General features: G+C 42.2%; 1 protein-coding gene across 3 annotated transcripts in view; it reads left to right on the top strand.

Annotated features, from left to right (window-relative positions):
• Nucleotides 1–15,584, top strand: part of DROSHA (drosha ribonuclease III) — a 101,185-nt gene that overhangs the window by 14,566 nt on the left and 71,035 nt on the right. For 2 of the 3 annotated variants that reach the window (XM_084881032.1, XM_084881030.1), the window contains 7 exons: nucleotides 586–696; nucleotides 926–1,157; nucleotides 2,986–3,127; nucleotides 5,106–5,260; nucleotides 7,803–7,883; nucleotides 11,546–11,632; nucleotides 14,229–14,315. In XM_084881032.1, the coding sequence (XP_084737158.1) occupies nucleotides 586–696; nucleotides 926–1,157; nucleotides 2,986–3,127; nucleotides 5,106–5,260; nucleotides 7,803–7,883; nucleotides 11,546–11,632; nucleotides 14,229–14,315 (895 nt within the window). The remainder of the gene's footprint in view (nucleotides 1–585; nucleotides 697–925; nucleotides 1,158–2,985; nucleotides 3,128–5,105; nucleotides 5,261–7,802; nucleotides 7,884–11,545; nucleotides 11,633–14,228; nucleotides 14,316–15,584) is intronic. The other variant, XM_084881031.1, reaches the window with a different exon arrangement.

The following is a 15,584-nucleotide window of genomic DNA, read 5'->3' as shown; positions in this document are numbered from 1 at the left end:
GTGGGTTCTCCCTCCAAGCACATCCATAAGTTGGGTCTTTGCAAAATTTAAGCCCCAGAAATTCAAGGAGATAGAGTTGTTTTTATCTTTTTCACTGAGTTATATTAGTATTTGTAGGGATCAGAATTAGAGAAAGTGGTGATTCACGAAGTGGGATCCCAGAGAGTTGGTTCACTTTCTTTCTTTTTTTATTCTTTTTTAAAAATATATTTTATTGATTTTTTAAAGAGAGGAAGAGAGGGATAGAGAGTTAGAAACATCGATGAGAGAGAATCATCAATCAGCTGCCTCTTGCACACCCCCTACCGGGGTTGTGCCAGCCACCAAGGTACATGCCCTTGACTGGAATCGAACCCGGGACCTTTCATTCCGCAGGCCGACGCTCTATCCACTGAGCCAAACCGGTTTCGGCCACTTTCTAATTATGGTTCTCAGGCTAACATTATTCCAAGTTCGGACCATGTTTTGCAAAACTGTTTTTCTCCAGCAGAGCAGGATATGGAGGACTCAGGACTATTGTTCTCATGTGGAACTGCCTGTCTGTAGACTATTTCCAGATATTCCCCAAGTATCTTTCTCTTCTAGGAGTTACGGTTTGCCAGTTGTTACTGAACCTACTGGATGCACACCAGAATTACCTGGGGAGATTGTTAAAAATACAGATTCTTGGGCCCCACCCCTGGAGACTGTGAATCAGTAAGTAGATCTGGGGTAGGGCCTGGGAATTTGTATTTTTAAACAACTCACTTGAGGTGATTCTGATGCCACCAGACTGGTGTTTGGGGTTCGCTGGCTTAACAAGAAGTAAAAGTGGTGGTTTGGCATGGCATTCTTATTTTATGTGAAAAATGAACCAAGTGAAATAGAATAGTTTTACAGCAGAAGAACCTTTTCAATAATTAGCCTCCTTCACCCCATTTTGAAGTCGCTCCCCCAGTAGGGAGAAGAAGAGAGCTCGTTGGGAGGAAGAAAAAGACAGATGGAGTGACAGCCAGAGCTCCGGCAAAGAAAAGAATTACACCTCCATCAAGGAGAAGGAGCTGGAGGAGGCGCCGCCCGACAAGAACGAGGAGGAGGAGGAGGAACTCCTTAAGCCTGTGTGGATTCGATGCACCCACTCGGAAAACTACTACTCCAGCGACCCCATGGATCAGGTGGTAGGTCTGGGGCAGGAGAGAAGCCACAGGCCAGCATCTACACCCGGCGCTGTGGGCATTTTGTGCTGGATGCTTCTTTGTGGTGGAGCCTGCCCTGTGCATTGTGGGATGTTGAGCAGCCTCTTTGGGCTCCGCACTAGATGCCAGTAGAATCCTTCCCCAGCTGTGATAACCAAAGCTGTCTTTAGACACTGCCTGGTGTCCCCATCTCGTCTGTAACCTTTTCACACCTGCAAAGTCCTTTCTGCCATGTAAGGTAACATACTCAGTTTCTGGAGATTAAAACTGGGACATCTTTGGGGATGGGCGATATTGCGGCCCAGCTCACCTATCCTGAGATCAGAAGGTCTCTGCCCCAAATCTGAAAAAAATCATGGTTTTATTAGCAAGGAAGAAGGGGACGATGGCTGCCATAGGGATCATTCTTAAAAAGAAAACAACAAAGTTGAAGGCACTGTGGTTCAGAGAGTTTAAACAGGCAGGACTTTTATTTTTTCTTAAATTTTTTATGGCTGTGTTAAAACTCCAGCACAGAAAGACGGCTGATGGACCAGAAGCCCTGCATTTGCCTGGCTTCCTGTCCTCGGGTGCAGTGAGGTATTGAGTGCCAGTGTGGTCCCAGCATCACCAGTGTCAGTTATGAGGTGGGGCAGAGGAAAAGGAATTGCCCACTTCTGGGTATACTGCAGATTGTAGGATTTGTTTAATTTTCTTTTTATGTCTAAAAGATCTGGTTCTTAACATTTTGAAAATTATATCAAACAGTATGCACCTTTAAGGTGATTTTCTTTTTCTTTTTTTAAAATATATATTTTATTGATTTTTTACAGAGAGGAAGGGAGAGGGATAGAGAGTTAGAAACATCGACGAGAGAGAATCATCTATCAGCTGCCTCCTGCACACCCCCTACTGGGGATGTGCCGCAACCAAGGTACATGCCCTTGACCGGAATTGAACCTGGGACCTTTTAGTCCGCAGGCCGACGCTCTATCCACTGAGCCAAACCGATTTCGGCTAACCTTTAAGATGCTTTTCAATCTGGGAAGAGAGTAGGGAAAAGTGGAGAATTTCCTCTAGGATTGTAGTACAGAAGCCTGTGTTTGTGGTTTGTGGAGTGTGTGTGTGTCCCTGTGTATGTGAGTGTATGTGTGTGGGGGGATGTACAGGATATTTCTCTTTGATCATCGGATTAATGTGAAAGACAGACTTCCAGGTATGAAATCAGGGGTCATGATTTTCTTTGTCATTTCCAAAAGGCAAAGACAAACAGTCCTCATGTTTGTGAATGTTGACAGACTGCCCCCTCACGAGGACTGTGACAGCATGGATGTGTGTTTGATTCACATTACCAGCATTGGGAATTTTGTTTTTACCTATTTGGGTTTTTTTGTGTTTGTTTTTTTTTTTTTGAGAATATATATATATATATATATATATACTTTAAAAATATATTTTTTATTGATTTTAAACAGAGAGGAATTGAGAGGGATAGAGAGTTATAAACGTTGATGAGAGAGAAACATCGACCAGCTGCCTCTTGCACAGCCCCCACTGGGGACATGCCCGCAACCAAGGTACATGCCCTTGACCGGAATCGAACCCGGGACCTTTCATTCCGCAGTCCGACTCTCTATCCACTGAGCCAAACCGGTTTCAGCTGTTTTTACCTATTTGTTAAATTGAGCGTTGAAAATGGCACGTTGCTGTTACAAATCTTGTATTATGTGTGAGGTCTTACATTTTTTTTTGGAAAGACTATTTTTACTATAGGTTCTAATACTGATTTTTTAAAATGTAGATTCTAATACTGACCCTTTATGTTTCAAAGGGAGATTCTACTGTGGTTGGGACAAGCAGGCTCCGCGACTTATATGACAGATTTGAGGAAGAGCTGGGGAACCGGCAAGAGAAGGCCAAAGCCGCCAGGCCCCCTTGGGAGCCTCCCAAGACGAAGCTGGATGAAGATTTGGGTGAGTCAGGAGCTACCAGACCAGACCCTGTGCTTTTATTACATCCGGGACTTTGGGGATGTGTCCTTGGGCATCCTAGATTGAATTCCTCTTTCTCACTTTATTTTCCTTAATTATAGTCAGTAAAATACGTAGCAATGGAACTTCCTTCTTTTTGAAGTTAGTTTTCCCCAGTCACATGCAGAAGAATACACAAGAGATCTCATTTGCAAGGCACACTAATAATTGTGTCCCTTGTAGAACTGTCTGGTATTAGAATTGGAGGGACCTTATATTCCAGCCTCCCACCGGCAGCGGGGGCCTGTTCTCAGTTCCTGGTGCCTCTGAGAGGCAGGCCCTGCCCACTGTCAGGTGCTCCTGAGTGGATGGGCAAGTGCAGCTGTGGCCCAGCTCTGTTGGAAGACATCTGTCTACTCGCATAGACACTTTCCATAGCTTTCTATGTGGTGGTCTATTTTATCATGTGTCTGAGGTTCCAAGTAGATGCTGAGATGTTTGAGGATAGAAACTGCTTGTTGCCACTTTGTGTCCGTGGCCCCTAACAGAATGCCGTGCTCAGCTGAGAGATTCCTTAAGCATTTTCCTTTGTTCTCTGGCTCTCTGTGCCACCCTCACTGTGTCTCCCAGGCTGAGAGGCAGTGTTCATGGCGGGTAAAAGCACTAACCGAACCAGCTGGCCTGCTGGCCTGCTCCTCCATCTGACATGCGACCTTCAGCAAGAGATTTAACTCTCTCTGCCTCCCTTTTGTCATCGGTAAAAGAGGGATGATATCTATCTCAAGCCATACACTTGAAAATACAACTGTGAAGGGGTTGGGGTTATATTTAATTTTTTTTTTTTTTTACTGATTTCAGAGAGAGGAAGGGAGAGAGAGAGAAACATCAATGATGAGAGAGAATCTTTGGCCAGCTGCCTCCTTCATGCTCCCCTGACTGGGGATCGAGCCTGCAACCCGGGCATGTGCCCTGACTACAGATCTTAATGGTGACCTCCTGCTTCATATGTTGATGCTCAACCATTGAGCCACACTGCCTGGGCGGGGTTGAGTTTTATTACTATGTATTAATCTTTTGTAGGATTAATCTAAATTCTAGGTCTGTTTTTTAATTGTGCTAAAATACACAGCACAAAATCATTTTTAAGTACAGTTCAGTAGTGTTAAGTACATTTCACTTTTCATTCCTGCTAATCTGAAACTATTTCCATTAAACAGCAACTCCCATCTCCCTCCACCAGCCCCTGGCTCTGACCATTCTACTTTCTCTCTATGAATCTGACTACTCTAGGCACCTCCTCTAAGAAAAATCTCAGTGTTTGTCTTTTTGGACTGACACACTTAGCATAATCCTTGGTCTGTGTTTATCCAGTCACTTTCAAACTCTAAAATCTTTTATTACTACTGATGAGAGAAAACATTTAAACTTGAGTTTGGCCTTCAGAGCCCTCTGTCTAGCAGTCATGACCCTTCAACCCTCACCTCCCAGGATGTTTCTGCGGGGCCTTTGCTGCAGCCTGTGGCCCTGTGCTCTCGCCTGCATGCTTTTGCATGCAGTGCTCCCTCTGTTCCTTTCCTCTTCCTCCCTCCTCCTCAGCCATCCACTCCACCTCCCTGCCTGGGTGGTGTGCACCCGTTCCAGAAACCACCAGTGACCTTTCCAGCGGGGACCTGCTCTTGTCTGAATTGCTGCCTCTTTTAAAATCTGTAACCCTGAGCTACTGTGGCTTGCTTTTTCTCCGGCACCAAGCCTTTCTCTGAAAAACCTTTGTTTGCTTTCCCAGCTAGATTGTGACTTAGCATTACGGGCTGTCTGACTTTTCATGGTACTGCTGAGCCAGAGTGCTTGGCACTCAAATATTTGCTGAGAGGATAAACAACTGTCCTTACATTGAGAGGTTTGGTCATTGGGAAGTCTCCCAGGGTAACCATCTGATGAATTTCTTCAACCTCTCTCCGTGTTTCCCCCTCCCCTCTGTTAGAAAGTTCCAGTGAATCCGAATGTGAGTCTGACGAGGAGAGCACCTGTTCCAGCAGCTCCGACTCGGAAGTTTTTGATGTCATCGCAGAAATTAAACGCAAAAAGGCCCACCCTGACCGGCTTCATGATGAGCTCTGGTACAATGACCCAGGCCAGGTACGCGTGTGTTTTACGTTCTTGCTGGGAAGGGTGCCAGCCCACACGTCACATTTATGACCCCCGGTCCGGAAGATGCATGTTGCACGTTGGCTGGTATTGAAACTGAATTTTCCTCTGGGCGCCGGGAGCCATTCTTCAGAGCTCATTTCCTCCGGCTTCGGAGTTCGGCCCCAGAGCATAAGCACCAGAGCAAACCGTGCCTTGAATCATTTTTGACGACGTTGGTAAATCCTGGGTTAGGGAACCGGATAATGGCGCTGCCTCATTAAACTTGCAGTAAACGGAAGGAGACAAATGGTAGAGTGAAGGCGCGAGGACTTGTAGGCCTCTTTAAAAGTAGTTGGTCTGGAAGGCATCTTTCAGCACTATCATAAACAATGTCTTCAGTCCTACAGGACTTCATATTTCTTAGTTAGTAATAGTCACAGTTTCCTGTAAGCTCCCTTCCTTGTTAAGTATGTTTGAGCTAATGATGTCATCACTGGCCACATTTTTATTTCTACTTACTGTTTTCTTATGAAGTACTACATCATACAAAATAGCATCTTTATAAAAGATTGGTATTTTACAAATATACAACGCAAGAAAAATAGCGTCTAGTGCATATGAAGTTATTAAGCCTAGTAAGACACATACCTATAAAAAGATAACTTAAAATTGAAGTAAATTCATACCATTCTCTATTGACTGTTCTTTTGGCTCTTATTCGATGATGGCTAACGAAACTGTTTTTCTCAACAGAATTCCTGTAGTTATAATGCCCGACAGAAATGCACTTTTGTGGGCCCTTTTCCTCTTTTGGAATTGAGCAGAAGGGTTTGCAGTTGTCAGTGCATTTTGACATTTCTGTTGATACATTAATCATGCATATGATCTCTTAAATAGCTTCAGTGAGTTTTAATTCACATACCATATAGATTGTACACTTAAAGTGCCCGATTCAATGTTTTTTAGGATATTCACAGGATTATACAACCATCATCACAGTCCGATGTTACAGCATTTCATCTCCCCTGAAAGAAATCTTGTGTCCATCATTAGTCACTCCTCTGCACCCCAGTGTGTTTTTTTTTATGGCCTGTTCTCCTGTCCACAGCCTGCCCCTTGGTTTTTGAGGGTTCTTCGTCCATCAGAGCACCCTGTGCAGCCTCATCATTCTGTTCACTAGATCTGGTATTGTGTCCTCGGCACAATTATTAATTAAAAGGGCTGATCTGCATCAGGGCCCAGCCCCTGGTAAAGGCAGGAATATGGGATGTCTGTCTGCCCACCTGAAAATCACTGAGCAAGATGTGTTTTCCAAAATAATTTTTTCAAAGTTTTATTGAGATATTGTCATTGGACACAATGAGTCACAAATCCCTAGAACTTTAAAGAAATATGTGTGTGTGTTTGTGTAAATATATATGTTATAATGTGGTGTGTGTGTGTGTGTGTGTGTGTGTGTGTGTGTGTGTGTTTATTAATACAAAGAAAGTGAGAAATGGAATTCAGCTTCCTTATTCTCCAAACGGATGCTCCAGTCTCCCTTTGATTCTGTGTTGTCATTTATGTCGAATAAAGTCATGAGGTGGCTCTTAAGACCCTTTACGATTTGAACCTCAGTTCTGCTTGTTTGGTCTTCTTGCGCACATAAACGACCCATTCCATCCAGGTGGCTGTCAGGTCCGGGAGCATCACATTGGGTTCTTCCTTCGCTTTGTTCCTCATGCCGGTGCCTCATGTAGCATAACCTTCTGCTTTTCCTGTCCTGTTCGGCTGTTCAGATAGTTCGTCTCTTTGAAGCCAGTGGTATCTCCATCTGCAACGACAATTTTTCCATTTTCTTTAAAATTACTAAGCATATTACATGTATGCTATTTCTTTTACCCAGAATAAATATTCCTGGAGTCCATGGACCCTTAGCTATTTATCACTCCCCACTCCCCAATGCTTAGCAGTCGTCTTTCCACCCAAGAGTCACTCGGGCATTATTCCCTTATTGAGTCCTGTGGGTAGAGTTCAGGGCAGTGAAATGAATTCAGGTGAAAAACCAGACACAGGCTTAGCTGATTAGTGTTGAACGTTTTCCTGGTTTTAGCAGGCATTTTCTTCTCTATGCTTCAGATACCTTTAGGTTTCTCTTTTGAAAACATTTAATCTGGTTACCTTAAAGCATCTTACGTGCTTCAGAGTACCGTATATAAAATATGCTTTTCTTTTGTGAAAGAGCCATTTTTCCTGAAGTAAGAAATAGGGGGAACATACTGAAAAGTGGTCGGAGGAGATGGGGGCAAGCAGTGCGCTGACACTGATATTTTCTGCTCGGTTACACAAATCACTTGGGGATCCAGCGTTGCCATGCAGTTTCCTTTTACCAGACAGTGTGGACAGTGCGCAGCTTTATTAGTTTTGGATCATCCGTGTAATTTTCTAACGGTGACAGCCTCCTCCGAGCTTCAGGACTCCTGACGTTAAAACCCACATAATTCCATGGGGCATCAGCTTGCATGGTGGGGACTTGCCCCCAATAAAACTAATTCCTTTCTGTCTCTGACAGATGAACGATGGACCACTCTGCAAATGCAGCGCAAAAGCCAGACGCACAGGAATTAGACACAGCATCTACCCCGGAGAAGAGGTAACTGCTTTGGGTTATTACATTTGTATGCACTGAGAAGCCAACAGTAGACAGGTGGTGTTGCTATTCTTTCCCGTGTAAATGAAATAAGACCATTGAAAAGTCTTTTCATATTCCCCAACAGCCTCAGGTACCTGGGAACTTGTTAGAAATGTAGTTGGAGAAGAAAAAGTGCTTGGGTTTGGATTTGGAGTGGGGAATACCATCAAGGAAACCATCGAACTGGCCAGGTGTCTTTGAGTTGGTTTTTACTCTTTTACAACTACCTGGTGTAATATTTTTTCCATATTCTATTACAATTGGCTCTGAAGTGCCCTGGAGAAACGATCTCACTAAGGTGTATAAGGTACATGTCCTCTTTCCTTGGGGGATGTGGGAATGCCTCCTCGTACCCCTTTTCCTCTTCCCCCATTCTCCATTATTTTTATAAGTTATTCTTATTAATCTCAGGATTAATTGCCACTAGGCAATTTCATCAGTTCCAGATACATTTGGGACCAGGGCAATGACCACTGGGTGGATTTGTAAACAGAGTGGACCTACTGTAAGCCGGACCTTGATGAGGATTTTGTTTGCTACTTTAGCCTCATGTCTCCCACTCTACTGGAAAATGAGGACAGTCATTCAGTGTCTGAGAATTAGTATTGATTTCCTCTTTCCCTAGTGTACTGTTACCTGGGTAAATGGCCATAGGTTCTGTGGGGAAGAACAGTGTTGTCATGAAGATTTTTGTTTGAAATGGTGTTGCAAGGACTCCTGGGAACTGTCCACCTCTTTAGTCAATGGATATCAGTTCAAAACTTGATCATGTCTGGAACTGAGCAAGGGAACATGACTTACCGGAGCAACCTCTCTTCAGCCACTTGGTTATCACTCTTGATTTCTTCTGTTGGTACAAACTAAGTTGGTATTCTTGTCTGCCACCCATCTATTTTGTACCCAAGGACACCCTGTTCCGTCATCTCTTGCATGACTGTGTGTCAGATTCCCTTCGATCTTGCTGGTCCTAGCGGTAATTGTGTGACCTAGCTTGTAACAGCCCCGTTGCCTGTCTGGCCTCCCTTGTTTCAGAGTCCTGTCATATGGTTGCTGTCAGCAAGCTGTGCTCTGTGACAACCTCTCTAGTCAGCCCTGGCCTGCACAGAAGGCCACCCCTGCCCCAGCACATTCCCTTTGATCTGTCCTGTCCATAGCTGTCCTGTCCTCTGGGCTTTCCATATAATATGATTATCTGGTGTATTTTTTTAGTCATAGGTATTATAGTCATTCCAATATGCCCACTTCCTTGAATCTTTGAATTTCTTCCTCCTCTGTCCATCATGGCAGTTTTGGTATTTTGACTTTACTCTGTGTGGGTCATCGCTTTTTTATGCCTTTAGGAGACACTCTAGAAAGGAGTTGCCAGTATCTCTTGGCATCCTGGAATCAATCCTGAATGCTCCCAAGCCAGTGAAGTCTTCCTTAAGGAGTTGTGTGTTCTGGCCCTTTTGGTCAGGCACTCTCAGCCTCCGGTCCTGTGCAGACTCCTGCAGGCGCACAGTGGCTAGTGCTTCCAGGTTCTCTGGGCATAAACTTCTCCCAGCACCTCCCCAGCTGGGCTATGCCGGGAAATGATCCTAATTATAGGCCTGTCCGCCAGGAGGGGAGACTGATGGGTACCGGGGTATGGGGATGTGGGGTGGGGATGTTTTCAGGTCCCTGACTTTGGCATAGCGGACCTATCTTGGTTGGCTGTCAATTGTCTTTAAGATCCACCCACTCTGACTGATAAGCCCTGGGCTCAGTCCTGATTTGCTCTGACCTCTCACGGCAGGTGAGAGCTTCTTTCTGTGTCCCAACAGACCCTCTGGTTTTCCCATCTGGCTTTCCGTTTCCTGACTCCTCTGCTGTTCACTTTTGTTGAGCAGGGGTGGGGAACGTCCAGCCTGCGGGTCCTATAAGGCCCGTGAAATCACTTGGTCCAGCCCTGCCAAGGCATTAGGGGTGAGTTAATGAAATGTTTGACCAAATATAGCAGGCTGATTTTTTAAAAAATTTATATTTTATTGATTTTTTTACAGAGAGGAATGGAGAGAGATAGAGAGTTAGAAACATCGATGAGGGAGAGTCATCAGTCAGCTGCCTCTTGCACACCCCTTACTGGGGATATGCCCGCAACCAAGGTACATGCCCTTGACCGGAATTGAACCCAGGACCCTTCAGTCCGCAGGCTGATGCTCTATCCACTGAGCCAAACCAGTTTCGGCTATTTTATTGATTTTTTTACAGAGAGGAAAGGAGAGGGATAGAGAAACATCGATGAGAGAGAAACATCGACCAGCTGCCTCCTGCACACCCCCCACTGGGGATATGCCTGCAACCAATGTACATGCCCCTGACTGGAATCGAACCTGGGATCCTTCAGTCCGCAGACCAACGCTCTATCTACTGAGCCAAACCGGTTTTGGCAGCAGGCTGATTTTTAAGTTGATAATTTTGTACGGCCTGAGAATGTTATAAATATCCACATGGCCCTTGGCAGAAAAAAGGTTCCTACCCCTGCTGTAGATTAACTCATATACCTGGGAACTTGTTAGAAATGTAGATTCTCAGCTGCTTCAGCTTCTGAGTCAAACTCTGGAGATAGGGAGCAAGCAGTCTGAGATTTAGCAAGCCCTTCAGGTGACTTAACAAAAGTTTGAGGAGGATGGTAGAGTAGCTATCTATCCATTGTCTTTCTAGCTGCTATTCTCTCATAGTCTTAAACCCTGCTTCCAGTGGTACAGCCTCCCATTTCATCGTCTTTGAAGTTTCAGTAGGTGTGCCATTTGGTGCCAGGGGCTGTGTGCTCCACCTACCCCATGGTCGGGTCTTTATTGCCAGTTGCATGATAAGTGATTTCTCCCCCAAACACCATCTTATCTCTCCTTTTTTTGGTCACTCTTGGTACCAACTGTCCCACATTGGATTTTCCAGAAGCAGAAGCTAAGATGGAGTTTGGGGCACATGATGTTTCTTTGAAAGGAAGGATTGGACAGAGGGATTAATCCACTATGAGTCAGCCCCAACAAAGCTCCATCAGCCGAGGAATGAGTATTGCCCATTGACTTGGGCTTCGCTGGCTGGCCTTTATACTTCTCTCTGTGCATGGTCTGGGGCACGTATCTCTGTTGGTCACAGCACACCATGGTTCAGTCCTTTGATGTTTCCTTTACTCCCTGTCAGTTTTCCCTTTCCTGTCCTACCACCTCTCACACTTCCTTCATTTCTGGTCCCTTCTATTCACTATCTCCCTCGCCCCAATTAAAACCTATTGCTAATCCCCCTGAGGTGATTTTTCCTGTCCATTTTTTTTTTTTTTTTTTTTTTACTTTATTGGGAGTTTAGCCGAAGTTCAATTATTGTGTTATTTTACAAAAAAATAGATATAAATTTAGATATAAATTTAGATTTATAAAGATCTTTATGTTGTCTGTAACTGTTCTCTTGCACATGAAGAATGAATTGAATACCTTTTTTATTTGTCTAATTAATGGTAGAGCGAATACTGTTCTTTCCTGCTATCCTGTGCAGGAGCACACAGAAACCTCTTTAGTTAGACATGCAGCTAGAAAACACAGTGTAATTTAAATAAAAGTACTTTGCTTACTTACTTTCAATATCACTTCTGTTCTTTCCCTCAGGCCATCCAGCCCTGTCGTCCTATGACCAACAATGCTGGCAGACTTTTCCACTATCGAATTACAGTCTCCCCCCCTACAAACTTCTTAGTAAGTTCCTTACAAAACCAGATTTCATTTAGTTTAAAATGTAAATAGGTTAAAATGTGCGTAGACTGAATATTGATTCAGTTCTTAAATGTTCTTTCTTTTAAAATATCCTATTTTTATGTTGATAAAATTGGCCTTTATCATAATGACATTTATTTTTACTTTTTTACCAGGTTACTTTTGGTACCTTTTTTCATTTATATTGTTGGTACCACATAATAGCCAAAAAATTGTGGTGCTGTGGAGTTGGAAGAATGCGGAGGACAGTTTCACATTTGTTAAAAATCAGCAAATAGAATATATGTTATCTAGTGACCCAAACAAGAACATCTATTGTATCTTCTAGTATGGCAGTAATAATAATACTTGTTGACTATGGTATTGGGCACCATTCTGAGTATTTGACATGTATTAATTTATCTCTCACAACAAACGGATGAAGCAGACACTGTTATCCCCACTCTACAGATGGGGCAGTAGTCCATATTTTACAGATGAGGTTAAGTAGCTTGCTCAAGATTATTCAGGTAGTAAGGGCAGAGTGCAGATTTGAACATATGCAGTCTGACACCATTGTGCATGGCTCTGTGCTATTCCACTATGTTATACTGCTATTTATTTATTTTAATATATTTTTTTATTGATTTCAGAGAGGAAAGGAGGAGAGAGAGATAGAAACATCAATGATGATAGAGAACCATTGATTGGCTGCCTCCTGCACACCCCCCACTGGGGATCAAGCCTTCAACCCAGGTATGCCCTTGGCTAGAATCAAACCTGGGAACCTTCAGTCCTCAGGCCGATGCCCTATCCACTAGGCCAAGCTGGCCAGGGCTATACTGCCTTTTATAGTACAGAATTTTATTAGTTCTGGTTACTTGTATCATCAAGGATTTCAACTTCAAAATTAAATATTAATAATTATATATTTTAACAACTTTATTGAGCTATATGAATTATACTTTAAAATTTACCCATTTAAAGTGTATATTTTATATTTCGTCTTTTCACAGAATTGTGAAACCATCATCACAGTCTAATTTTAGAACATTTTCATAATTTCCAAAATGTACTCAGCAGCAGTCAATTATTTCCCACCCCTAGCCTTCAGCAGCCAATAAGATGCTTTCTATTATTTGCCTATTCTAGATATTTAATATGAATAGGTTCATACAGTATTTTATCTTTATGGTTTCTGATTTCACTTAGCATAGTGTTTTCAAGATTCACCCATGTTGTAATGTGCAACTTTATTCCTTCTTATGACCAAATAATATTTCATTCTATGGACATTATTCATTTATTAGTTGATGAACATTTGGATGATCTCCACTTTTTGGCTATTATGAAAAATGCTGCTGTAAATGTCTGTGGACAAGTTTTTATGTGGATATATATTTTCATTTGTCTAGGGCCATGGTCAGCAAACTGTGGCTCGCTAGCCATACACGGCTCTTTGGCCCCTTGAGTGTGGCTCTTCCACAAAATACCATGGCCCGGATGAGTCTATTTTGAAGAAGTGGCATTAGAAGAAGTTTAAGTTTAAAAAATTTGGCTCGCAAAAGAAATTTCAATCATTGATATTTGGCTCTGTTGACTAATGAGATTGCCAACCACTGGTGTAAGACATAAACTCAGGACTGGGGTGCTGGATCATTTGGTAATTATATCTTTAATATTTAAAGAACTACCAAACTGTTTTCCAGAGTGTTGTACCATGATAATTTCATTAGAAGTTATTTTCATTATATTTAATTTAGATCAACTTTGTTGAATTATTCAAATAGAAAGTAACAGTAATATTGACAAAACAAATTATGTACATTTGGATATTCTTTAGATCTCTCCCTGTCAAATTCTGTGTGTGTGTGTGTGTGTGTGTGTGTGTGTGTGTGTGTGTATGAAATGTTTAAAAGAATAATGTTCAGTTCCTATGTAAAAAACATATCTTTTAGGTTATTAGTCTTGATAATTTCATATTTAGCATTTAGAATTAAAAATGGTGGGTTATAAGAATGGCATAAGGAAGAGAGTCTCATGCATAGAGCAACATTTGTAAGTTTTAATTACAGATTCAGTTTTCAGTAATTAAGATCTTGGGCATCATGCAGGAATTGCTTTGTTACACATTTGGTGGGTGGCTTCTCCTTGGAGGGCCTGGGGATGGAGCTGTGAGGGCTGAGATCTGGCACCTGGGCCTTTCAGAGCCTTCCGGGTGGTTAGTCTTGACCATCATGACCTGAGTCTTTTTAGTTCAGAAATATAGATCAGTAAGAACAGGACTGGTAGTATTGTGGGTTAAATAAAGCAAGTTCCTAGAAAATGAAGTCAGATAACCTTTTCCCCCTTTTTTTGGCATCTGTAACAAAATGTCTTGATTGTCTCTGTATATAAATATTACTGAAGCCAGAGAATTCCACCGCGCCAGACAATTTCTCCTAAAATTAAACTTTTAAGTTCTCCCTGGTGTTTGGACATTGAGAAAGTTTGTGGCGTCCTGATATTTTTCCTGGTGGTTGCTTTGTGTCCCGATGGATTTCTGCACATCAGATCATGCCGTTATTTAATTCAAATGTGTGCTTCTGTTTGCTTTCAGACTGACAGGCCCACTGTTATAGAATATGATGACCATGAGTATATCTTCGAAGGATTTTCTATGTTTGCACATGCCCCTCTCACTAATGTAAGTATGTGCTCATTGGCTGGCTTTCCCTGTCCCTGCACCCCCACCTTCCCTGTCCTCCCTTCATTCTTCTAAAACTCAAAATAAATTTCTTCTCACCGGACTGCTAAGTAACGTTCACTTTGTGTCCTCCCTCTGTGTGAGCTGCAGGAAGTCTGTGGCAGTATGTGGCAGTTGGGATGTGTCAACTGTGCTAATGAGTCATAGGTTGGTTTCCCATTCAATGGTGTAAGTAAACATCTCAGAATAAGTTTGAGAGTGTGAAAGATAGAAAAAGAAGGATAAACTGTGGAGTACTAGTAACATGTCAGAGCTATTTGGGGTTGGGTGTCTTTCAAAGGAAGGTTGGAAAGTTTTAAGAAGAACTTGCTGTTTAGTCTCTGAGCAATAGAAAAAGAAATAGAGCTGGTTTGGGACATCACGAACCTGAAGTAATTTCATGCAGTTTTCTGCTTTTGAATCCCAGGAATATGTCTTCTTTAAGGGACTTTGTCTGACATACAGATCTATGATGTTTTTATACAGGTATTAAAGGCAGCTCTGTTAGTAATCGGTTCAAATGGAAGTTCTGTATCTTATGAGTCAGAAGCTTTATCTCAGAGCTGGCAGTCTTGGGAATTGTCTTACTTATTCCGTGTTCCAGTTGGACAGAGATTGAATTTGCTGGCAGCTCAGGGAGAGTGCAGCACTGTGTTTTATCCAGTCTAGACGTCGTTATGGAACTTACTGAGTTATAGCTATGGTGTAGCTACCTCGAAATAGAATGTTCTCTAACCTTTCGGGCTTGGTTACAAGAAATTATACAGTTTGAAAAGTTATTTTTATTGTTTACTTAAAACTTGAAATTCTGTTCCTCTGGAGAGGAAAGATTCACATCTTTGCCAAACCTTGTTTCTATCTATCATTTCTTTTCTTCATGAGTGGACATGATTTCATAGTAGTGATACTAATTTAAAGCAAATTGTTTTCTTATTCTTTTTATTCCACAGTATATTTTATCCTAGATAATTTTCTTTGAGAAGATAAGTACATTGTAAATGTAAAAATAAAATCATTTGATAATACATACCACATTTACCTCTAGGATGGACTATAGTATACAAAAGGTATAATATTGGACCATTCTTTTTTTTGAAATTAGGTATAATTAATATATAACGTGTTAGTTTCAGGTGCATAACATAATGGTTCAATATTTGTATGTATTGTGAAATGATTACCACAGTGAGTCTAGTTAACATTTGTCACCTTATATAGTGACATAATTTC

This window comes from Pipistrellus hanaki, assembly GCF_964339955.1.
Source record: "Pipistrellus hanaki genome assembly, chromosome: 4".
NCBI lineage: Eukaryota > Metazoa > Chordata > Mammalia > Chiroptera > Vespertilionidae > Pipistrellus > Pipistrellus hanaki.
This window is presented reverse-complemented; position numbering and strand designations above follow the sequence as displayed.